Here is a 24,786-nt window from a genome sequence, read left to right as displayed (position 1 = left end):
TCCTAAAGTTCCCAAAGAGTCACAAAGAGATTGCTTGTGGTTAACTCCAGTCAACAGAGACCAACGTTCACTCTAAAAGCTGCACTAGAGAAAAGTGCTTTTAGCATACTTGACTGTCACCCTATAACAGGAATTCCTTAAATCCAATTCATTCCATCAAATTAAGTTGGAAGAATTTTCAGTTGTAAAATACATCCAAGTCTTACTTTTTATTTCAAGACTGAAAAATTATTTTTATATGATGGTGCACACTTGCATCACTTATGATTAAGAAACACAACTACGCAAAACTGCTCCTTGCAGTATGCTCCTGTGACATCAGTAAGAAAGTAATCTTCAGGCCTGAACATTTGTGCAAATGGAACAGGCTTACCTAGTGTTGCGGGGTTAGTTTCTGAAGACGTAGTAAACTCTAGTAGGCAGCTATCCTCTTCATGCATTCCTTTGTAACTACGTGCCATGGAAATGCAAGACACTAAATTTACTTTTTGTAAAGCTGGATATTAGCTGTTGGGATGAGTGAAAAGCATTCTGTGCCTTTTAGAGTGCTGTGTTTGACAATTAGCCTAGTGACCTTAAAAAACAACTGAAACAGGTGCCACTCTGGGAATCAGAAATGAGCTGCTTCTGTGACACAAAAAACTCAAGTTATTTCTCATGCCTTGAATAATACTCTGTCTGATATGCTGATGTTGCAGTGTGTTACATGCTGAATCTTTGCCATTCCACATCACAGAATAAAGCAATGCCAACACCTAAGAATTAGTCTGGGTATTTTCCTTTTCTGGTCTTTTGAAGTTTGCCCTATCTTCAAGTTAGATTTCAGCCATTCTACACCAAAACTTGCAAGAGCTGAACCAACAACTACTGTAGGTCATTTACCTGGATGTTTCTCCAGCTCTTGCAGCTTAGGCTCATTGATGTCTGTAGCAATGACTTTGGCTCCTTCTTTTGCAAAAGCCTGCAGAATACAAGAGAAGCAGTTTATATTTAGGTATTCCAGATCTTACCAGAAATAAATTCTGTTTCATCTTCCTTTTGTTTTTGGCTTGAATTAAAGTTGGCTGAAGGCAGTTGATCTCTCACTTTTCATTTAGGGCATGGCGGGGAGTAATGGGCATCAATTACCACACATCTTGGGGACAACTAAGTAACTGTATGTGATACAAGACAAGAGTTAACTTCTTTTCCTTAAATTATGGAATCCATAAATACAGTGCAATAACAGTAATCAAACTAAGACAACTGGTACTATTATTATGTTTATTAGCTGCATGGACAGTAGTAAGCCTGTTACAAACAGGTAGGGCTAGAATCGTCTGTCTTGTTTGATTTAAATGGGATTTGACAGATAAAGGCACAAGTCATAAAAATAAATGGCAATACAGAACCTTTATGAAAATACTTTGCAACCAAACCATAGGAATATAGCAATATTAAAACAAACATGCCTTTCTTTGGCACTTAACCGGAGATACTCTCTCATTCTTGATGCTCCCCTCAAAGCCTGCTTTCTCTGCACTGTGATAAATCAACAGCTATGCTAACAAAGTAACCTCTGTGTCAAAATTATTCTGACATCTCAGACTGTAGCCCCTAATCTTCAAAATAAGCGTCTCAAGTGCAGCTTAAAAGGACAGTGACATTTAACAAAAATGGTCTTCCTTCCATGCTTGTTGGGTATTTACAAATTTACACTCATCTACTCCTTTGGGCTAAGTGTTTTAACATAAGTGCCAAGACTAGCAGTCTCCTGCATTCTTAATTGCATGCATATGAAACTAACTAGGATTGGCAGAAATCCTTCTTACAGGAGCTTTTCCCGGCTTGTTGACCACAATACAGAGATACTGAGATAACCTCACTAGCTTCTCTATCTGCTATGGAAGAATGAAATGGCAGGGGAAGAACTGGTCAAAAGGAATTAAAAGGTAGCCAGGTTAATACATATGTTGAATTCTGTTCAAGTAATTGATTCTAAATTATTTCTCACAGCTGCTCATGGTGAACAATATTGTAGCTGTGCAGTCGGTATCATGTAAGACTTAGTTATGTCAGTGATTAACGTAAATAAAGTATCATTGTTTTACTATAGGGTATAACAGAAAATATTCCTTCTATCCTTATCTTCTTCCAGAGCAAAGCAGCAGAGATATAGGATTAAACCTACAGACAGTACCAGATGTGTATTGTTAAAAAAGCGGTTGCAGCTGTTCTTGAATCTTGCCCTTATCCTTGCCTGATGTCACCACTTGGAGCCTCAGACTTTCAGAAACTCAAACAGCACAATGCGTGCAATATAATGACTCTGTTATTCCCTGATTTTTTCAATGAATAGTTCTGGCTTCATCTACAGTTTAGGAATTCAAGAACTTGCTTGGTGGTGGTGCGGCTGTCTCTGGACAAGCTAGCTTTAGAGACCTAGCTTAGGTACAGGAGAACATTTTCCCACTTACTATAGCAGCTGCTTGTCCAATCCCCTGTGCTGCTGCTGACAGCAGTATGACCTTCCCATCAAGCCGACCCATGCTGCTGATCTGTGCAGACAAAAGATGTCACAGAATCTTTAACAAAAAGATAAACCAACAACATTCCTGGGAATCAGATGCAAATGCATTCCAAAAACTAGACATGATTCTGAGTACCTCTGACATCAAATTGCTTCACAGACTTTCCGGTTTTGCTGCAGTGTGACCTTGAGTCACGCAGGGTGCTGAGGGGAGGCTGCCTCAATATTTGTTTTGGTTTAGTTTTTTAATACAGTAAGAAGCTAAAAAAATATCAGAAGGTATCTGAGCTCAAAAGCCAGGCTTTTTTATAGCAGAAGCCAGACTTTGTTTTGCCTTAAACAGAAAAAAAAAAAGTTAAGATAAAACAGAAGCACCGTAGTTCATAACCTTGCGTTTCCATTGTCTATTCTGTTCTTAGAAAGCAAGTCTGCCGTCTATTCCTCTTAAGCTCATCAACTTCCTAGATTGCAATAAATTCCACACAATACCCTGGGCCTTGGTGTTGACTCTGAATTGTCTCAGGAAACTCCCAGCACTGCAAATTCCCAGCTGCAACAAGGCACAGGAGAGAATAATAAAGCTCTGTCCTCTTTTGCCCTTCTCACCTTCCTTGCTCTCAGGGGACTACTGAGCATGCTGGACAAGCAATAAGGAACCTCCAGGATGCTCTACCTTACTTAGTGTGTAGCAGCCAAAAGGCAAAATGCTGCCCTCCTATCTTCTGCCCAAGCACATACCTTGAAACGTTGTGGCATGTTTAAAGAAAAACAGCATGTAAAGTTGCAGACAAATAACTAAAAAGCAAATGCAATCCTCTCTCTCCTGTGGATTTTCCGTTACATAAGGAGCAAACTACTGAATAGGATGTTTCAGAGTGAAGCCATTGTGTTTCAGTCAGAGTGCAGTACCTGGTATTTATTAACTGGGTTATCACTAAGCAAAACTTTCTGCACTTTTAACCCACAGAGCAAAATTTGTTTACGTAGCTATGAATGTAGAAAGGCATCCCAAGAACCTGAAGTCTTAAAAAAATATACATGAATCCAAATTACCAAGTACTTCACTGAGAAGTTAAGATAAAGATACCATAATCTCCCCTAAACTAGCAAACAATGCTGTCACCTAGAGATACTCAAATCCAAGCTGTGGCTCAGATTGCAAACCAAATTCAGTGTCCTGTATCTTAAACCAAATTATTAATTTATCTGATTTTGCCCAGAAATCCTGTCTATTTTCTCAGCAGCTTTTCCCTACAAAGTTGCAGCAAAACCAGTGTTCCCCTGGCAGTTACAGATTCAATAAATCAGACTTCTGAAGAAACTGAACGGAAAAATTCTTTCTATTCTAATACATAAAAGATTTAATGGTTTTAAGTCAGTTACAGCTTATGTATCAAGACCCACCAACTTCTCCAAGTCCTTCCCACAGGCTGCAGTTCTTCAGAAACTGCTGCAGCATGGGTCCCATACATGGGTGCAGTCCTTCATGAAGGACTCCTCCAAGTGTGGGTCCCCTGCAGGGGCACCAGTCCTGCAGCAAACCTGCTCCAGCATGGGCTCCTCTCTCCATGAGCCACAGTTACTGTCAGGACTGTGCTCCAGCACAGGCATCCCATGGGGTCGCAGCCTCTTTTACGCATCCCCCTGCTCTGGCATGGGGTCCTCCCCAAGCTGCAGGTGTGTATCCAGTCCACCATGGACCTCCATGGGCTGCAGGGGAACCTCTGCTCCAGCACCTGGAGTACCTTCCCCTCCTTCTGCACTGACCTGGGTGTTTGCAGAGCTGTTCCTTCCACTCCTCTCTGGCTGCAATTGCTCCTGTGCAACAACTTTTCCCCACTTTTTAAACACATTATCCTAGAGATGCTACTGCCACCACTGATGGGCTTGGCCCTGGCCAGCAGCTGCTCAGTCTCGGATCTGGCTGGCATTAGCTCTGTCGGACACCTGGTAAACTTCTAGATGCTTCTCACAGAAACCACTGCACTATTACCCCTCCCCCCCGGCTATCCAAATCTTATGCACTCCCTGAAGGCAGAGAAAGCTTTTGGGGGTCTTTTTTTGTCGCACGTATCTTTTCAGCACAAAACACAACAAAAACTGATCAGTTCAAGTACTTCTGTAAATCACCTTAACACTTTGCAAGTACGATACACTATAGATACATTTTTCAGCCTCACAAACAAGCACAATAAATACTTTTCAAACAAGCAAGGACAAGAAATACATTTTTCAATCTAACAATCAGTTTTTATGAACATTTGCTGATTCTATGAGGCATTTAAAAATAAATGTTCATACAGTCACTCACCAAGCGAGTGCAATCGGCGTGTTGTATTTGCTGACCTTTGTACAAAATGAAGCACAGTGTCTTTTCTGCTGTGCTTATTGGGAGTTGTAGTCTAAGGGGTGACTTTCTCTAGAACGTAATTTCCTGTTGAAACGTTGAGATGCCGCCACCTACCGAAACTCGAGATTGAAAGCTGCGGTTTTATTCGTGCGGAAAAAGGACAAAAAAAAAGAGCACCAGCGTTCACCATCCATTCTCCTTAGGGAATTCAAGAAATCCACAGGATTCCCACCAGAACAGGCCACAGACATGTTTTCCTTTCCCAAGCAATCTCTCTTTAAGCCATATAAGCTACCTAATTCCAAACTAGGACAATAATTTATTTATGTTTCATGAAGAATTTGGAATCCCGCCTTAACTTGTAAGGCGTATTTTCCTCAGAAAAGCCACTTCCGTGACTAAACTGGGATAACGTTACTTAACTTTATGTGTTAAGTTTGTCTTGTCTTTTTGCTAAATTACTTTAGCTTTTAAAACAGAGCTGCACCCGAAACTGTGTATAAGAAAGGTAGATCTATGTATACACACATTGTTTCTCCCTTCCAAAAGGCAAAAAGTTAGTTTAACTCATTTATTAAAGCACCAAGATGGAACGAATAAAGACAAAAAAAGCTGGTAAAGGAAATATCTTTCAATCATGGTGGAAATTGAAAAAACAAAAAACCCCCAAAAAAACTAAAGAAAAAAATCCAAACGCCAACCAATTTACCTCAAACCAAACAAATTAAAGAACACCACCACAAAAGCATCAGTACTTCACATATATCACTGTCAGGAAATAAACTGCTCCTACGTGCCCATGGCTGTGTTAGGAAAGGAGACAGTTCATTGCTGAACACATTAATAGTAGTGAGAACCTGTGTAGTTGTGGCTAGCAATATCTTTAAAAGCTTCCTAAAATACATTTCATGTCAAAGACGGAGAAAAATGTTTGCAATTTCTTAGTAGTTACAGTAGTTAGTACAGTTTTCAGCTATTCAGGACAAAAGGTAGTTGGTTCTTTTAGATACCTCTTAAAGACCTCCATCACATAAATAATCCTTGTGCAACTCTTCCGATGACTGTAACTGCTGCATGCCAGGAAACATGTCAGTGTAACCATTTGCTTATCAGTTTGGGTAACCCAAAACAGAATACTTAGACACCTGCATCAAAAGCTTTATTCATATAAAATAAGGATTATGATTTTGATACATGTACCTTCCCTAAATATGACTCTTGTATCACGATGATTATTTTGTTCTTAAACAGAGTTGATCTTCGGTTTTGAGTGCCAAATTCCTATTTAGTTGGCAGTGGAGGGCATGTGAAGAAGAACTATCTTTTAGACCCCAAACATTTCCTGACAGACTCAAAAAATTAAATTAAACACCAACAGTAAACTTCCACACAAAATAATTATTGCAGAAAGTTAGATGGCAGAAGACAAGAAGCAAGATAATGATGGAAGTGATGTGATTACTATAAAAAGAGAGTTCTTAGACACTGAATATTGTAATCAAACACCCTTAGAACATAGCAAAAATGAACAACAAATATATTTTTAAATACTTAACATTTTATTGCCAAAACAAATGTTATTATACAACACAAACATAAAGTAGGTCGAACAATGAAGATAAGCAGGCTATTAAAAGAGTGTGTCTTGCAGCACTGATCACCATTCATTTTCAATTCACTAGAGTAGCAGAGAAATATCAGGTCCACTGCTTACTATTAAAAATAATTCCAGTAGCAACTTCAGACAGGCACTAGAAGTATTCTGAAAGATGATGAACAGTACAAAGTTATTCTTGGTACCACACCTAGCTGAATTTAGAAATACTGTAAGGTGCTTAAAAGGAACCCTTGAATGCGCCCTATAAACAGAAAATTGGTGAGTTCAGTTGCAATGTCCAGATAGGTTAAAATTGTGGTGAAAATGCAGTTTCTGTGGACTTAGAAAAAGCATGGTATAAAAACTGTATGCTAAGAAACAAAAAGCATAGTTCTTTCCAACTCAACAGCACTCTGAAGACACAAGTATTGCCCACCCAGAAGAGGGCTGGTTTAGGAATGACAGAATTGAATTTATGAGTGAGAAGTTTCACAGTAGATTAATGTTCCATTCCCATTTCCTTTTCTTTAATACATTAGCTTTTCTTTCTTTGCCATCCAGGAAAGAAACAAGCCACCAAAGCAGAACATCATCAGAACAGCAGTTTGTAGGCAACAAGACAGCTTTTCCAATTGTGGGAAGTAGCAACTCCAAGATAGCAAGTTATCTGCATGCGAGTGCTTTTCTCACAATTTGAGAGGCTGATTGATTTTGACCTGAAGTACTTCTCTTTCATATACACAGGTTCTGGCTGCAGTGACAGTAAAGCCAGCTTACAACAAAACAACTTTACTGGGGAATACAATCAGGGGCTTTGTCTTTCTTTGAAGGTCCAAGCCAGTGTTTAAGATGTTCTTCTGGGGGCTCTTTTCCCGCAGGCTGTGTACCTATACAGAAGACAAGAATGTTAAAGTAACACTTAAACTCTCCCAATTAGACAAGCAGTAGGAATACAGCAATTCAATCCTGACCAGTGTTTCAAATGTCCTCTATCAAAGCTTGCCTCTGAGGAGCTTGGTAACAGTACCACAAGGAACTGCAATGGATTATATTCTTTCTGGAAGTCTGCCATTAGTCCGTTGAAAACTGGTTAACTTTCCAACATGTCTCCTAGAGGTTTTTAAAAGCAAGTGCAATGATGAGGGCAGTAGCATTAACATGCTAGTGTAGAGTACTAGGAGACTTCCTCAGATGTAAGAAATCTTGAGTAGGGCTGAGGAACAGAAGTTATCTAGACAGCTACTACTGCAGCTGAAGCCAGGCAGACAGACAGATGCAACAGAGACTGGAGTCTATGATTTTGAAGTTTAAAAAAAAACATTAACCAGCAGATAAGTTCAAACAGTTTTGCCAGAAGTCTGTGTTTGACCAATGTAAAGTTAAAAAGCAAAACAGTGTAGAGCATCAGCTACCTGGTAATCATAAAATAGAATTATAGAATAGTTAGGGTTGAAAACAATCATCTAGTTTCAACCCCCTTGCCATGGGCAGGGACACCTCATGACCTAAACCATGTCACCCAAGGCTCTGTCCAACCTGGCCTTGAACACCACCCAGGGATGGAACATTCACAACACTATGTGTAATTATATGTGTATGATGTAACAATATTTTGCTAATTAAAAAGTCAGTCATAAAAACTTCCAACAAAAGTAAAAAAACCCCACAAAAACCAAAAGAAACTAAAGATTTACAACAAAAGAAAAACACTCAGGAAAATTGTGTTATCATGCAAACTTCAGGCCAGAATATAGGAAGTACAGAGTATTTACCACCCTCATCTCACAGACCACTCCTTATATTTTACCCCTCCAAGCCTTTACAGGACACTATCACTGTGTCACACACCTGTAAGTGTACCCAAGCTGGAATTACCAAATACTTTTGTTGCAGAAGTCGGTGGCAGAGTCTTCACTGCCTCTGAAGTCACAGCCTCCTGGGAAATGGGTTCCTTGGCAGGTGAAGGCTTTTGTTCTTTAAGGGAATATGACACTGTCTTCTTTGGGGAACTCGGTATCATCTCTCGAGCATTTTCTCTCAAGAGTTTCTCTTTCTTTAGTGCTCTTTCTTTCCATTTTCTAACTTCCTCTTTCAGTTGACGCTCATTACTGAAAAATAGAAACAAAACACACCCCAGCATTTAATTAAGAAAAATTTAAAGTAGTTCCTTTATATAAAGAAAAAAAACCCCTCCCAACAAGACAGTTCCTGTATTTTCAGATGACATACCATACACACACACAGAGCAATGCAACACCATATCCCTGTCATCTCGCTTTCAGAGGCAATTTATTTTTTCAGATAAAAATTTTTCCAACATACAATTTAAGTATAGCTTCTAGCATTTAAGAGATTAAAAAAAATAAAACACAAAACCAAGGTCAAAGCCATAAAGATACATAAGCAGGCACTCACTAGCTTTAAATATAAGTTTGATGTGAAAGTATCTAGAAAAATCTTATATTAATAGTAATTACTCACTTCTATAGGCCTCCCAGAAAGAGATGCTGATGACATACACAGCTAAATAGCAAGAAATAATTTGACATGTTGATCAGCTTTATACTTACCTTTGTAGAATGTCGAGTTGTTTTGTCAGGTGTGAGTTCTCTTTCTGTAGTTTCACTCTTTCAGATTTTAGAATAAGTATTTGTGTGCTCTGCACAATACCACTGCCACCACCACAAGTAATAGGCATTTGGGATTGCTGAGGAGCTTTTTCTGTCACCACTAGGAAACAGTTTTATACAGATACATGCATTATTTGGACAGTCAGTAGGTTTTTTTTTTCAGTCTACTCCTTTTTATGGTGTTACAGGTAAAACCTCACTCAATTACAAGTGCCATTGCAATAATTTTCTGTTTTGTTTTGTTTTTGTAAACCACCACCCCCTCTCCTCCACCCCCCCCACTATTCACACTGCCAGGGAGATACTGAGAAAATTAAGAGAATATTCACTGGGTCATTTCGAGTTAAAATAGTTATAGTTTCAAATATGTAATAATTACGATTAGAATTAGCTGTTCACATGTGAAGTCAAGGAAAAAATGGCAAATGTGCTGGGACCTGTTTAGTATAGATAAAAGACTAAACAGAGAGGGGATCTCATTAATTCATATAAGTATCTAAAAGGCCCATGCCAGGAAGATTGCGCCATACTCTTCTCAGTGGTGCCTAGTGACAGGATGATGAGCAACAGCCATAAAGTAAACCTCAAGAAGTTTCACCTCAACATGAGATAGAACTTCCCTATGTTGAGGGTGGCAGAACACTGGAACAGGCTGCCCAGGGAGGTTGTGGAGTCTCCCTCTCTAGAGACATTCAAGACCCACCTGGATGCGCTCCTGTGTAACCTGCTCTAGGTGGCCCTGCCTTGGCAGGGGGGCTGGACTAGATGATCTCTTCCAGCCCTAATGATTATGTGATTCTGTATGTGCAGCTAACATTTTACTTTCCACCTCATCTTCCAAAGCACCCAATCCTTCTTATACCCTTTGAAGCAAAACACCTACATCTCAATCTGGATTTCAACCATATGACCTTAAAACTGAATGTTTAACATAGAACTCCTTATATATGTTTTGAATTTACCAGTAACATCATGCTGTCGATGTGCTCTTCTAAGTTCTTCTTTCAGCTTTGTTATCTGTTGTTCTTGGTGTTCTGCAAGAGCTTTATAATTAGCAAGTCTATATGAGGCAGGAAGGGAGAAAAAAAAAAATCTTTGTTTAATAATCACAGTCGCAGGAGAGCTACTATGTGCTATCAAATACAAAACAAAGTTATTACAGGTAAAACTATATAAACCTGGTTGTCAAATTTAGGTAGAGTGCAGGAAACAAACTGGACTAGAATTCTCTGTGTATCCTTTCACTCCAGTCACTTAAGAGTGATTTCGATTACTGATTTCTTCTCACCTTTTTTTAAATCAGAAAAGTTATTTCATTTATGGCTGAACATGGGTTGGTTGATATTTTGGTGTGCATACAGAGTAGGAGTTTTATAATCAACCAGAGATGCATGTGGTTTTTACTTTCTCTGGAATCTAGCTACAGCAAAAACCTAGGACACATAAAGCTAAAGGCTCACTTCTTATTCTGTCGAAAAAAATAAATGGAAAAGTAAGAGCTAAGAGCTAAAGAGTGGAGAACCATAACAAGGTAAAAGCTGAACTTACTTTGTATCAAAAGATTTGGATTGTTTCATTCTTTCCATATCACATTTTACAAATTGTGTTTTGAGATTCTCAATTTCTTCCTTATGCAGCTCAGCACCTTTATCTAATTTCACCTGAAAAGAAAAGATTAAGTGCTAAGAAAGGCTTGTTTCTTAGCAATGAGTTTAAGGGTTGCTTACCTTGCACCTTTACTGCTAGATTTTCCAGGACAAGACTGAGAGCTGGAAGTTATTTTGGAGTAAGAATGCCCACATTACCAACAAGTACTATAGTATTAGCTGGTATCCTAACTCTGGTGTATTACATGCAATCATACTATAGCAAGTTTGACTTCTTTGCACATCTAAGTCAGGGAATTTTGAACTAGTATGCAACCATTTTACATAAAAAAAACCAGCTCGTGCTTCAGTTTCAAAATAAAACTTTTAGAATGTTTCAGAAATGCATCACATAAGTGCTTCTAATATTGCTGAGCCCAGGACTGGGTTGTAAGTTTTGCCTCTGAAAGCTGCACTGGTAGTGTGAAACTGGCAAGTACGGTGTTTTACTCTAAGAATGCCATACAAACCAAACTGACTTGAGAGAGCTACATTTCAGCTACGGCTGTTCTCAAGCAGGCTCTCTCTCCAAGATCAGATGAGAATGAGAAGAGTGAAGTATTTTGCTCATACCTGAAGACTCCGATTCTCTGTCAAGGCAGTTTTGAGGCACTTCTCCATCTCATTCAGTTTGTCTTGCAGTTGGGTGACCTCACTTGTCTCTGTTTTAGTTCTTATCTGTGCTTGTAACTTGTTTATAGTGTCATCTTTCTCGTCAACATTTTTTCCTACTTCTTTTATTACATTTTCCAATTCCTGAATTTTTACTTCCATAGCCTATTGGAATATATCAATCAGTTATGAGTAGTTATACAAAAGGATACAACAGTAACAGCACATGGTCATACTCCTAATAAAAGGAAAACTCAAACCACACAAGAACACCCAACACTACAGGCTCTATGGCAACTCTTGGTGTCTACCTCACGGTTTTGTGTCACCTTTTAGTATTCTGAAACACTTAAGTCTAAGAAGCAAAAAAAAAAAAAGTGTTTCAAACAAGGGTAACTGACAAAAAATAGGACAGAGAGAAAATGAGTCCTCCATCCCTAGGATTAAAGACAGAATTATTCTCCAGGTTCCTATTTGATATAGTGAGTACCAGACACTTAAAGGAAGCATTAAGAGTATCACACTCTTAAAATCAATACATCAAAACCATTCAGGAACATTTCATGCTGATTTCTAAAGTGGTATTTGTGTACAGAAAACAGGTAATTGAGACACACAACAGGGAAGAACTCAAACTTGCACTTCCGGAATAAAAAAAGCGACAAAACTAAAGTGCACTCTGGGCCAGTATGTTGTGGCATGGATTTACAGTTGCCATCAATACTAATTTTTTTTTTTTCCAGCTTGATATACTCTTACTTAGAAAACAGGCATCAAGTAAGCTTCCCTTAGAAACAAGTATCAGTACCTTCACATCTTGTTCTGCAGCCTGTAACTTGTTATGAAGCCTGGAGTTTTCTTCTTCTAATGCACGATTGGCAGAGCCACCAGGGACCAGTTGTTCTTTAAGAGTGTTTAGTTCCTGAAGCAATTCTTCACTTTTCTCTTTTCTCTGTTTTGATTCAACACCAGCATTTTGGCAATAACTGGCAGTTCTGGCATCCAGCCCTGATGAAAGTTGAAGGAGTATCTGAAAATAAAACAGTGTCATACTGATAAATTTTAAATTATTTTTGAATCAACTAGAATTAGGTGTAGAAACAAGAAGTGTCTTGGTTTATATTAGTTTCACACTCTTGTTTCGGCACCCCATTTGCAGATGCTTGCTATCAGAAATCCGTCACTAACACTCAAAGTACTGGTTTCGTTTCCAAGAGTTGAAAGCAGGAAGGGGCAAAAGAGAAGACAATGCACTACAAAATCATATTTTATATAATATAAAATACATTTATATTAGAAATGTATTTCTGCATTAACTCAAACACATGCATTACAGAAACAAAACAATAGTGGAAAGACTAACAGAAGCATACACAATTATTCACAGAGTTTTTGTTGGAATGTATCCATTGACTAAAATAAATGAAACCATTTGAGAGAAAATATACATATTGGACTACTCTAGAAACACATATATTTAACACGCCAGACAAAATAAAACTTCACATTGTCAGGAAGTGACAATACTATACTAGATTTGCTTGGTGGAAGCTTTGATCCACAAAATACGTATGTCAGGGAATTCTTCCAAAAAGCCTGGCAACATTGGGAAATCCCTGAAGAATTAAAGACTGGCTGATCTCTACAAGAACCAGCTTTCAAATATGCTAAACTTAACAGGACAGAACTGAGTCACAACACTGGAGGAATAAGGGTAGTGAGTTCTTCATACTTCAGATCAATTAAAAGGAATAGTATAAAGAGACCAGGAACTTCCAGGATATACCTGTTGGAAAAACTTCCCTACACCTAACTTAGAAAGTAGCTGATTCCCTCCCATAACCTGCTTCTTTGAAAAGTGTTCAATGCATTTGATAAAAAAGATAAAAATCTCATGAAGTCCTGTTCTTTATGCACTTAACCCTGTAAAATACTTTTTCCAAAGGGGACAAGAAGTAAAAAGGTAAGAGAAGAGAAAGGAAGGCCAAGCTGCCAAGTTCCATAAGCAAAGTTATATAACGATTATGAACCTACAGCTTCCAGAATCGGTCTAACGCAAACATACCTCCTCCACATATTTACCACCTAGAAAATCCTTCACAAAGCAAATTTCCAAGTTTGGATACATTAGGAAAGAAGTACTTAAAAATCTTTGGAGTATTCCTACCTCTTACAGTTAAGTAAGAGTACAGTAGAGTGCTGATGATAATGCATAATCTTTAAATAGCATTTTTGTTTGTTTTCAATCAGATTAGAGGCATTTACAGAGTGCTTAGACACAATAAATTAGATTTAACATTACCTTTACTTTAGGATTCCAGAAGTTAAAGACTTGTGAAAGCCTTTCATTATCTTTCCTTAACTCTTCTTTCAGTTCCTCAGCATCACAGTGAGCTCCTGAACAAGCTTCCCAAAACTGTGTAGTTTCTTTTCTAGCACTTTCTTCCTGCTGCAATTCTGCCTCTATGCAGAGAAGTTCACCTTCCATTTCTGATACATCTTTGAAAATGCTCTTTACAAAGAGAAAAAAAGAGAGAATTCAAGTTTAAATATTGCTTTGTAACTACATGTCTAAACATACATTTTGCCCTTTTGGGCATCACTAGTTGCAGAAAGTCTATTTTAGCATCTAATTATCACATAAAAGGAATTCTGCTATACTTAAGTTATACCCTACTGGGAAAATGATTCAGCCATCTACATTCCTGGGGCAGGTGTGAAGGGGAAAAAAATATGCATGTTAGTAAGTGTTTTATAAGTAACCTTGGTATTGGGAAGTATGCATTTTACAGGGCAAATGAGTATATAACATTCCCACTACTGTATAACCTCATTTAATTTTTATATACTTGAGAAAACTTTATAGAAACTTCAAATTATAGAATTAGTAGCATAGAAAATACAAATTTTAACCCCCCCCCTTTAAGTCTCAACAGATAAAAGCAATGCTATTAGATTAGCACCACCACATTACCCAATGCCTTGAAATATGCAAGTGTTTGTCTCAAAATTATTTCAGATACTACCTCTGCCTCCAAGTGCAAACTCTGCAGCACTTCACTGATGTTTAACTCTTGAGAAGGCACTTCATTCTGGTTGAAATAGACCTTTCTTAGGTACTGAATCTGAGCTCGTAGCTGATCTTGTTTTCTCTTTTCCTCAAGCAATTCCATTTCATATTTGTTAACAGTAGCATAATAGTGTCTTTTCTTTGAGCAAACACGACTAAATAGGAACTGTTGGAGAAGCACAGGATGTATCAGTGAGTATGCTTTAAAATGGTACCTTACATCCGGGTAAAATTCCATAATTCAATCTATTTACTTTCCTAGTCCATAGGTGCCCAGCACAACTAAAGCATGACCAAGCAAATCAAGTTCACATGAGCTGAATAGCAGTGTAATTTAAGAATTTTAGCTGGGCCAGCATTTCTAAAGGATGCCATTTTTTGTGGACTCCTAAAGAGGCCAGAAAGTCTGAAGTGTGCTAGACAGCCTTCTGTGAATCTAGACTTTGAAAAGCCAACTGAGTTATTCATTGTTGTGTTTATTTCCTCTTAAGAGTTGCAAAAGGTGTAGGTGATCTACAAGTATAATATCACTGTGCTGATTTAAAGCTTCAATCTAGTTGAGATCACTACTTAAATATCTTTAACCATAAAAATTAAAACGTATCTATTGGAAGGAAATAAACCAAAACCTAAAGTTACGAAATAAGGTTCTTTGGAAGAGTTGTTTGCTACTGGTTATTTATAGAGAGGACTGACTCGTGAGATCATGTCCAGTGTTTTTGTATGCTGGACATGAACCTTGCCCTCTCCCCCGACCCGTGTGTCATCATGTCCCCACTGCTCCCCTCCCCACCCCTTAGCGTTTGATGGCAAATAAAGAAACAGAAAAATACTTTGTTTACTTCTGCAGATGAGAACAGGAATTCTTTTCCAATTGCCCTTAATTTTGATAAATGGAATTTGTTTCTCTACTGGACTACAAATTGCGGAAAGTCAGCAAGGCTATAGAACTTAAACTACTTAGGTAGTCTTGCAGAGCACAAATGCATCTCCAAGGCATTTTTCATTGTGAGGAGAAAAAGACATGCAACCCATACTTGGGGGTCCATAATTTGCTCTATTGTGTACAGAAAGAAGATGTCTTTTTCCAGTTAGAACGGATTAATATTAATGAATTACTCTGCAAAACAGCTGAACTACAATCAAAAACTAAGGTTTATTACCTAAATAGTTCCAGTTTTCCAGGATTGAAAAACATTTACCATCAATTTATTTTCTCCAAGATATGGATCCACAAAAAAACCCAAAACCAACAAAGCTAAGGTATAAAGAATACTAGTTCTTAATTTCAGAGCTTATTAAAAAAACCCCAAACCAAAGCAATATGAGGCATTTTAAGTTGGTACCTTCAGTTTGTTCAATAAACTCTGGAGATTTCGGTTTAGTTTCTCATTTATAGTTTGAAGTATTTTGACTTGTTTACTCTGCTCCAATGAAAGCTGAGTCTGTATCGCAGCTATCACTGTCTTCTGACTATTCAGTGCATTCTTTAGATTAAGTGAAACTGTAGACAGACATTCATACCTCTGCTCCATAGTTGGAAATTTCTCAAGAAGCTCCTAAATACAAGTGAAACAGATTCATTCATAGTAAAGAGTGATTAGCTTTAAACAGAAGCTTAAAATAAACCAGACTCTAGGACTAGCTCCTGCAGTCTGTATTGGTCAATAGGCTTCAAAGCACTCCCAGTAAACTGCAATTCAAGTATCACATATGAAGCTACATTCTATGTTTTAAAGTATAAAACTTCCTAGGTGTACTGCTTGCATCTCTGGTTGTTAGTTGAAAGAAACAGGATTCACCAGTTTAACTCTTCATTCCAACATAAAAAAACCAAAACAGTGGAACTAACATTTGTACTTGTTCTTGTTGGACACAGGAGATAAGATCAGAAAACTGCATAAGAAGCACACAAGATCTTAACTTATTACAGAAGTCAGAAGGGGAGAGCACCATAAAGAGATCAACTAACATTTACTTCCCCCTCAGTATTATCTCCCTACTGCTGGTGTAGGACAGAAAATGTGGAGAAAGCTGCACAACGAATTTTTACAATTTGGTCCTTTATCACTTTTGATGTTACACTGAAGACGTACCAAAGGCTTTTCTAGCATATACAGAACGATGCCCAAATCTGACGCACACATTTACAGAACTGTAAAACAAAGGTACTCCGCTTTAACGTGTTTCATAAATATTCACAAATTCCAGTTTATTTTGGCTTTCAGTAGGTTAAAAGTACTTTCACATCTGTGAGAACACATTCAGGAGAGTTAACTAAACAAAAGCTGACGCATTAGAGGATTTTCCTGTGTTTTGGAAAGAAGCTCTTTAATAAAATTGATATATGTGAAACTAATTTATTTTTAATGGGAATATTATTTTTGAAGGGAGGATTTGGGAGGGATTTTGCAAAAAGAAAATGATGAAGCACTGCTACATGACTAGTTATTTTCATTGGGTGGCTGGACAGTAACAAAATCAAGTGAAATGTCTCAACTAAGAAGTTCAATTTAAAATTCTTAGAATGAGGTGCACAGTCACTGAACAGCAACAGCAAATCATCTGAACCCATGGTGTGTGGCATCTTAGCAGGATAGCAAACAGTTTTATACATTATGCACAGAAGCAATGTTTATGCTCCAAAACAAAAGTATTAAGTTTCTGGTTCTACATGCATCCTTAAAATAAGCAGAGAAGCAAGTTTACCATAATTTTGAAGTTCATTTCCTTCAGTCTGTCATCAACCATCTGTTCTGCATTATCCAAGCCCACCTGAATGGACACATCATTCAGGTTTCTCTGCTTCAGTTGGTCTAGAGCATGTTCCAGTTTTGCATTTGTTTCAGCACACTAAAATAATAATAATAAAAATATAGATATCTAAGTACCATTCAAGAAGAGAAGTTACAAATAAGTGAGGTATGCAACTTGCAACACCTACCTTCTCAGAATTTTTCTGCAATTCTTCCTTGAGCTGGTCCCGCTCAGACCTAACATCCTGAAGAATTTTTTGTAGCTCTTCTTTTTCTTGATTAATTACTGAGATTTCCTCTTTAAGTTGGGAAGAGTGACTAGTCTTTTCAGCCAGTAACTGGTCTTTTTCAGATGATATGTTATTTAGCATCTCAGTTAACTGTTGAACCTATAATAAACAGTGAAGAAAAAAAAAAAACCACCAAGAATTATGATTTGGTCCTGGTCTGTATGCTATCCTCTGAAGTACTCATCAGTTATGTCAAAGAGCACAATTTCCAATAACCTAGTAATATCCAGTAATAATTATCCAGTTATCCAATAATAATTCATACTAGCAGCAAGCAAAGCTTAAAAATAATTTGTGTTCTAATTGCTTAGAAAAAGAAATTAAAAGGGAAAAGAATAGCAGGACTCCAAGAACTCTAGTCAACTTTGGTTTTCAGTAAAGCAAGAGTAAACAAAAAGGCAGTCAGCATATAGCCCCACCAGAAGAAAAAAAGTAATAGATCAGCATAAGAGAAGGGCAATGGAATTGCCTATTTGCTCTAATGAATAATAGAACATATTTGCTAATGTGAAGCCATCCTTGATTACTCTGATCTACAGTCAAAGGAAGAGCTTTAAAGGTGAAAAGCAAAGAAGTGAAAATTCTAAAGAGACTGAACTGGCAAGAAAGCGCAAGACGTTCTGAATAACATAGTTTGAAAGTATCCAAAGCACCAAGGATTCCAAACCCAGTTAGATTAGTACTATCTACATAGTGCCTTTTGAAGTCAGAATAAATGTATCAAGCCTGCACACATTGAGTAAACTGATGTCCATCTAAAGGAGTGACCAACTGATCTGGTTATGAGGCCAAAGTGATGAGGATGCTATCTCTATCACTAAAACTTGTAGGAAGTCCCTTGCCCATGTTCATGCTTGTTTAGCAATCATGAAAATCATATGCTGACAAAAAAAAAGTAAATAGGATTAGTCTTAAGCAAAAGTTTAGCCACATCTGTGATATAACATCAGAAGACAGAACAGCTACTAAAACCAAAACTCCTCACCTTGCTTGTTAGGCAGTCCTCCACAATCTCTGACCGCCTCTGAATCTTTGACAAACGTTCTTCCCTTTCTTCAGCTTTGATCTTCTCATTGCTGAGGAGTTCTTGCTGCCACTTCAATTCTTTTTCAGTTTCAAGAATCTGGAATAAAAATAGAGCAACAAAAACAACATTTAAGTTATAAGACAGCGTGTGAATCTACCTCTCACACATCAGGGCATTCATTATTTCATACAAGTCAAAACATTTAGCACAAAAACCACCCTGCTTTAGTCCGAGTACAAGTTCTGCCCTTGAAAGCATTTCCTTTCACTAAGCAAAGCCTGCCAAACAGTTACATGAACAATTTGTCCAATTGTTTAGTAGCAAGATGTAAAATTAAAGATTTGGTGATCCAAGCTTGCTGATATTATTTTCTTACATTACTTAAGTCTATACATGCTTAAAAGATCAGTGGTTCTACCTGAGATTTTCTAAAAGAATCCAAAAGCTTCTGTATTTCTTAAAATTATTTGCAGAGTTTCTCTTAGGGAAAACGATATTTACCAGACTTCCTTTTAGCTTTAGAAATTACCATCTTAATTTTTGTTAACTACATCTGAATGAATTTTTCTGAAAAGCATGTCAACATAAGCATACCTTTCATGCAAATACTTGGGATACTGAAGTTAGTTCCTAATTTGCCAGGAAATAGGACATCAGGAAGGAGAAATAGGATCACTAATCAGTTTCTCTCTCTCCAATCCAGAATGAATTGAAGTGGTAGGATAATTAAGCCCTTAGATATCAGTAAACCTGCATTATCTACTATTTCGTGCTAAATCCAGAGAGACTGTAGATGAAGCAGGAATTTGTGGGGTGTTTGTCCAGCAGGTGGCAGACAACTGTGCCTAAACCCACAGCGGCACAATGACCAAAAAAGGTCAGGGAAACGATAAGCGGGGATTAAAAAAATCAGAGATTCCAGAGTCAGATTGGATTAGTAAATTAAGTTTAGTTTACTGCTGCTATGAAAAAGTGAAGAAACAGAAACAGATAGCAAATAACAGAAGGTTTCACAACCAAAATAATTTAGAGTGGTACAGCCTGCCTTTAAAATGTTATTCTATTAAGAGATTATATATACATACCCTCTCCTTGCTTTCCCGCCAGTCAGCTTCTAACTGATCTCTTTCAGCTTTACAAGTCTCTACTATTTTCTGCAGCTCATCTTTCTCCCGACTGATTTTCTCAAGCTGCTGAGAGAAATGTTCATTCATTGTTCTTTCCATTTGTTCTTTTTCTGCCTGTAGCTTGCCATATTCCAAAGAAACACTAGTCAGGTGTCCAGTTACTTCAGTGAGCTTAAATAACAAAGAAGAAACAGTATTAATACATTTAATAATCTCTAGCATGGATAGAAGTAATTTGGCAGACAGAATGCTACTGGTCTGGGTTTTGTTTTTTTTGTTTTTTTTTTTTTTTTCCTCCAACCTAATTTATTAAATTTTGTTGTTGTAGTAATCGGGTTCCGATTTAAGAAATGTTACTGGATCACATTTCACAAGCACTGTCGATACATAAGGGCTATTATAACTGGATTACAGAAGACACCTCCATTAGATAACTACTACAGTAAACATAGGAAAATGCAAATCATGCTTAATAAAATTTCAGTGCTTTTGTCTCACTTTTAACTGGTAGATAAAAGCAAACATGTTTATATTGCAATTCCATAAAAATTACTCCAATGCTGTATCCACAGCAGATAAACATTAATGCTCGTGAAAATCAAGCCTAATAGTTTCCGACATGAAAATAGTAAGTAGGTAAGAAATTTATAATACTGCAGCAAATCAAAAGAATGAGCTAAAGTTGCTCAAGTACCTTCAGAATTACATAGCTAACACATTATGAGAATTTAAAGAGTTTAAGACTTGGAAAATGCATTGGGGTCAAAAGACCAGTACTGATAGCATATTCCATCATTCAGCACTAACACATGTTTAGTTGTAAGTAAAAGGTTGTAGCTTGCAAGTCAAATTGATGATCTTTTCACTGCCTCTGTTTCTATCAAATTCTTTTGCAAAGCAGCACAGTGCAGGCAGGGCATGGGGGGAAAGAAGGGAAAAGCTTTTAATTGAGTTTCATTATTGCCTTTACCAAACCTGTAAAAACTGTGGCCTGCAGAGGACATGGGTTATCAACCCTGAGAGAATTGTAGTTTACTTGACAAAACTACATCTGACCTTCTGCTGGAGTTCATCAGTTGTTTCCTTTAACACCTCTTGTGCTTTCAAGAGTTGATTTTCTTTCTCTGAAAGGCTTTCTTTCAACTCCACAAGAGAGTTTTGAGCACATCTCAATTCTTCCTTCATTTCTGAATTCTTTGGACACAACACAGTTAGAAGTACATTAAAACCAGAACAACACTTCCAAAATTTAAGACTGAAGTTTACTAAGGCTATTACCCTCAAGGAATAGGACTATTTATCTTACCATACTAGTTGTCTGCTGTATAGTTTCTCTTAGCTGGTCACTCTCATTTTGGAGATTCTCCAGTTGCATTTTAAGATTATCTCTCTCTGACAGAATGCTCATTTCCTGACACTCATGCAGTTTTCGATTCAAATCTGTTCTCCCCTTTTGTTGAGATTCTCTTAGACGTTCATTGGCCTTCGCTTCCTCTATTTCATGCAATTTCTTTTGTGCCTGGCTCAGCTCTTTTTTCAGAAGAAACAATTCTTGCGCAAAACGTTTTTCTTCAATCTGTGGTATGTATTTTATAGAGAGACAGAAGTCAACACATTTGGGGAAGTAGCTTTAAATAGAAAACATCTCTCACCCTTGACAGGTTGATCATGTAAAATGAGCAGAAGCAATGTCTGAGATTTTTCTTCCAGAATAGTTAAGATTTGACTGAACTCAACACACAATTCAAGGTTCTTGAAATGAGACATGTAAAAGCACACATTTGAAGTAAGGACTTCTGAAACAAGTTAACCAGAAATAGAATTTCATGACTATAGTTTAAGCTTGTGGGCAAGGGGTAGGCAGAAGGAGAAAACACAAGAAAACCCTCCAAACCCAAACCAAAAACCCCAACAACAGCCCCCCCCTCCCCCAAGCTACAGAGCCCTAATCAGTTTTTCTAGTTTTAATAGTAGACAATAATGCCAAACCAATTATTTTCTTGACATTTGTCTACTCTCCCATAAATACACACCTATTTCACTTTTTTCAAAGCATACTATGTACAAACACATTTTATACACATACATAAAATTTACAGTCAGCATATCCAACTGCAGAAAATGTTGGCTGCAGTATCCCTTTCACTACCTGGAAAACAGTCAGTTCTATCTATGCCTTGGAAAAGCAGAACCACCCTTTCCAGGTGAGCAATTTTTAGTTTAGCTACTTAATTTTAGTTTTAACTACTTACAGAGCTACATCTGTGCAGATCAACTCAGAATACCACCCATCCTGTATCAAGTTGAAACTGGATTTACAAAAGTGTTTGTCTTTCTACTACTAGCTGTCCAAACAAAACAATATGGGTGGGATACATTCCAAACAATACTAGTGTTTAATGGTCTGTAGTCAAGTAGCAGGACCCTTTCTCCAGTTTTGTTTTGCAAGTTATTTTCACACAAGCTGATGTCTAAGTAAGCATCAGTAACCATTGCAACTTTAACATAATTACCAAAGTTCCTTCTCCTTGTTTCCGATGTAAACTGTCCAGTTTATCCCGCAGTGAACTGTTCTCTTCTCTGAGAGCACGTATTTGTTCCTTTTGCACCTGAAGCTCATCACTTTCTCTACGGTTATTTACCAACTTTTCCTCAGCAAGCTGGTCTCTCTCTGATGTGATGATTTTTATTTCTTCTGTCATTTGCGATATCTACAAAAAAATGTGCAAAGACAGTATTTCCATCAATTCGAAACCAAAATTAAATGCAAATGTTTGATACACTTTACTACACTATTTTTAACAAACAATTGTAACCAATCCAGAAAAACTTCAGAACTAGGTCTTCTGCCTTTGTCAGTTTGTTCTAAGTGCTAACCTTTGACCAGTCTCTTCTGCCATATTGGGCAGATTTTATCTGGACAAAGTCTGAGGGGAAGCAACCAAAGAAGAAACACCTATTGGATTATTTTTATGCATCTGTTCCAAAGCATGCAAATGCTGAATTTATAACCATTGATTTACTAGGCCTAGCAGCTGACATACCTCAAGAAAAACATACTGTTACATACTACAGATTCTCCCTCCAGAGAAACTGCTGCTGCAGCAGATGTTTAACATATAATATTCTCAGCACCCTTCTTTGTCAGTTTTTGAACAAACAGGCACACAACCAGGTGGATCAGCCTTCTGTTGTGTGTTGGGAACAGAGATGCCATTTACAATCATGTGTTGCACTTCTCATTGGGACTGAGCATTACAAACCATTAGCCTCATTCCTACCCTACATAACCTTCATCTCTTTTTCCATTTGTCACCTAATGCCACCACTGAAAGTAACAACCATGGGGCACACTTATGAAACAAAGATTTATTAGAGTATACATTACAGCTTGAAGCCCTATAGAAATTGATTAGCAACTGGTAAAGATTTGGATCAGACTATTAATTTCTCATTCACTTTCCACCAAGGCCCTAGAAATTTTCTAAAGGACAAGAGTAAGAGACTATAAGCAGACTAACTGGGTTTGTTTTCAGTATTGGAAAACATATTAAAAGCATTTTTATTTTGAATTAATGTCTTACCTGTATTTCAAGTTCTTTAATGTTTTTCCCTAGTGCCTCTTCAACACTCAAAATTTGAGCCTGTTTTTCAGAAATAGTTTTTTTCAGGTTCTTGACAGTGTCCTGGGACTCTTTGAGAACGCTCTGTGTATTTCTCAGTTCTTCACGTGCCAGAATGTTCTTTAAGAATAAAAAAAAAATCCAGAAAAGAAAAACATAAATTATTTTTCAACATTAGTAAGCTCGCTGGTTAAAAACCACAAAGAGCAAACCACACAAAAACTAACTTCCCAACATATTTCAGTATCGTTTATACTTGTTCATTTGAATTAATGTTTTACCTGTTTTTCAAGTTCTTTAATGTTTTTCCCTAGTGCCTCTTCTACTCTCAGAATTTGAGCCTGTTTTTCAGAAATAGTTTTTTTCAGGTTCTTGACAGTGTTCTGGGACTCTTTGAGAACGCTCTGTGTATTTCTCAGTTCTTCATGTGCCAGAATGTTCTTTAAGAATAAAAAAAAACACACAAAAATCCAGAAAAGAAAAACATCAAATATTTTTCAACATTAGTAAGCACACTGGTTAAAACCACAAACAGCAAACCACACAAAAACTAACTTCCCAACATATTTCAGTATAGTTTATACTTGTTCTTACACTCTTCCCCTTAACACGTGTGGTCGATTTCTATAAAGGCAGAATTCCTACCATTGAAACAGTGTCCTTGATATCCTCTTTGAGTTGGTGTGCCTCAGCTTGGAGAGACTCCTCTTTATGCTTTAAGTCATCTCTTTCCTGGGTTAGAACTTTTATTTCTTCCTGACATGCAGTAAGCTGCTGAAGAACTGCCTGGATCTCTGAATCCTTGGCTTTCAGTTTCAACTCCATAATCTTTTCTTGCTCTTTTAATTGCTCCATTTCATTCAGCTTCTGCTGAGTCTGAATGAAATCTTCCTTTACCTCAGGAAGCTGTTTGTGCTCCACTGTCTTTTCTTCCAGCTCCTTTATTTTGCTAGAGAGCTTTAGTTTGCAAATAAAGAGCGAATATACTTTCATTGTAGTGCAAAACTGCATAACATGTACATGTTCTCACAGAATCTTATATTAATATAGAAAGGGTGAGAGATGCTAGCTTTCAACCGTCAAATAGGAAGGTTGATAATTTAACTTTTAAGTCACTGCTTGTATTCTTACCTACATTACATGAAGAGAAACCACATAAACAAATGCTTAACAACAAAAGTCTTACTAAAACATAACACCATGTACAAAGTAGTATAGCTTAGGAATTGTCAGATCCATAGCTGGAATATGACAGCCATATCAGTGCCAAAGCCTTGTCAAAATATGCACCCTGTTTCTATATACAGTTCCCTTTTTTCCTTAAAGTTTTGGGTTTTGTTCCCCCTCCCCCTCTTTCTAATTGCCATCTTATGAAAGGATGTTCTTCAGTTTATTTTTCAAGGCCAGGTTGGATGAGGCCTTGAGTGATATGGTTTAGAACGAGGTGTCCCTGCCCATGGCACGGGGTTGGAATTTTATGATCTTAAGGTCCTTTCCAACCCTAACTATTCTATGATGCTATGATTTTGGTCTGTTCTAAATGGACTCC

The 24,786-nt window shown here is 37.4% G+C and overlaps 1 protein-coding gene and 1 long non-coding RNA gene across 2 annotated transcripts in view; both read right to left on the bottom strand.

Moving 5' to 3' along the window:
- Nucleotides 1-786: 786 nt before the first annotated feature.
- Nucleotides 787-4,925, bottom strand: LOC133222399 (uncharacterized). Its single transcript, XR_009728286.1, has 3 exons — nt 4,821-4,925; nt 2,457-2,537; nt 787-961 (listed from the first exon to the last, which is right to left on the bottom strand). It is a non-coding gene; the product is annotated as an uncharacterized LOC133222399 (long non-coding RNA).
- A 1,470-nt stretch (nt 4,926-6,395) lies between these two features.
- CENPE (centromere protein E) overlaps nt 6,396-24,786 on the bottom strand; it is a 36,183-nt gene continuing 17,792 nt past the window's right edge. The window contains exons 24-42 of the mRNA XM_061372066.1: nt 23,883-24,194; nt 23,199-23,357; nt 22,122-22,325; nt 20,921-21,199; nt 20,671-20,808; nt 19,573-19,785; nt 18,446-18,583; nt 17,359-17,559; nt 17,124-17,267; nt 15,761-15,973; nt 14,371-14,580; nt 13,647-13,856; nt 12,153-12,374; nt 11,306-11,509; nt 10,635-10,747; nt 10,049-10,146; nt 9,027-9,186; nt 8,305-8,564; nt 6,396-7,343 (exon numbers count right to left, since the gene is read on the bottom strand). Of these exons, the coding sequence (XP_061228050.1) occupies nt 7,246-7,343; nt 8,305-8,564; nt 9,027-9,186; nt 10,049-10,146; nt 10,635-10,747; nt 11,306-11,509; nt 12,153-12,374; nt 13,647-13,856; nt 14,371-14,580; nt 15,761-15,973; nt 17,124-17,267; nt 17,359-17,559; nt 18,446-18,583; nt 19,573-19,785; nt 20,671-20,808; nt 20,921-21,199; nt 22,122-22,325; nt 23,199-23,357; nt 23,883-24,194 (3,576 nt within the window). The 3' untranslated portion in view covers nt 6,396-7,245. The remainder of the gene's footprint in view (nt 7,344-8,304; nt 8,565-9,026; nt 9,187-10,048; nt 10,147-10,634; nt 10,748-11,305; nt 11,510-12,152; nt 12,375-13,646; nt 13,857-14,370; nt 14,581-15,760; nt 15,974-17,123; nt 17,268-17,358; nt 17,560-18,445; nt 18,584-19,572; nt 19,786-20,670; nt 20,809-20,920; nt 21,200-22,121; nt 22,326-23,198; nt 23,358-23,882; nt 24,195-24,786) is intronic.

Source organism: Neopsephotus bourkii, unplaced genomic scaffold (assembly GCF_033783945.1).
Source record: "Neopsephotus bourkii isolate Nb327-2 ecotype Australia unplaced genomic scaffold, CSIRO-AGI_Nbou_v1 NB_1592, whole genome shotgun sequence".
Classification (NCBI taxonomy): Eukaryota; Metazoa; Chordata; class Aves; order Psittaciformes; family Psittacidae; genus Neopsephotus; species Neopsephotus bourkii.
This window is presented reverse-complemented; position numbering and strand designations above follow the sequence as displayed.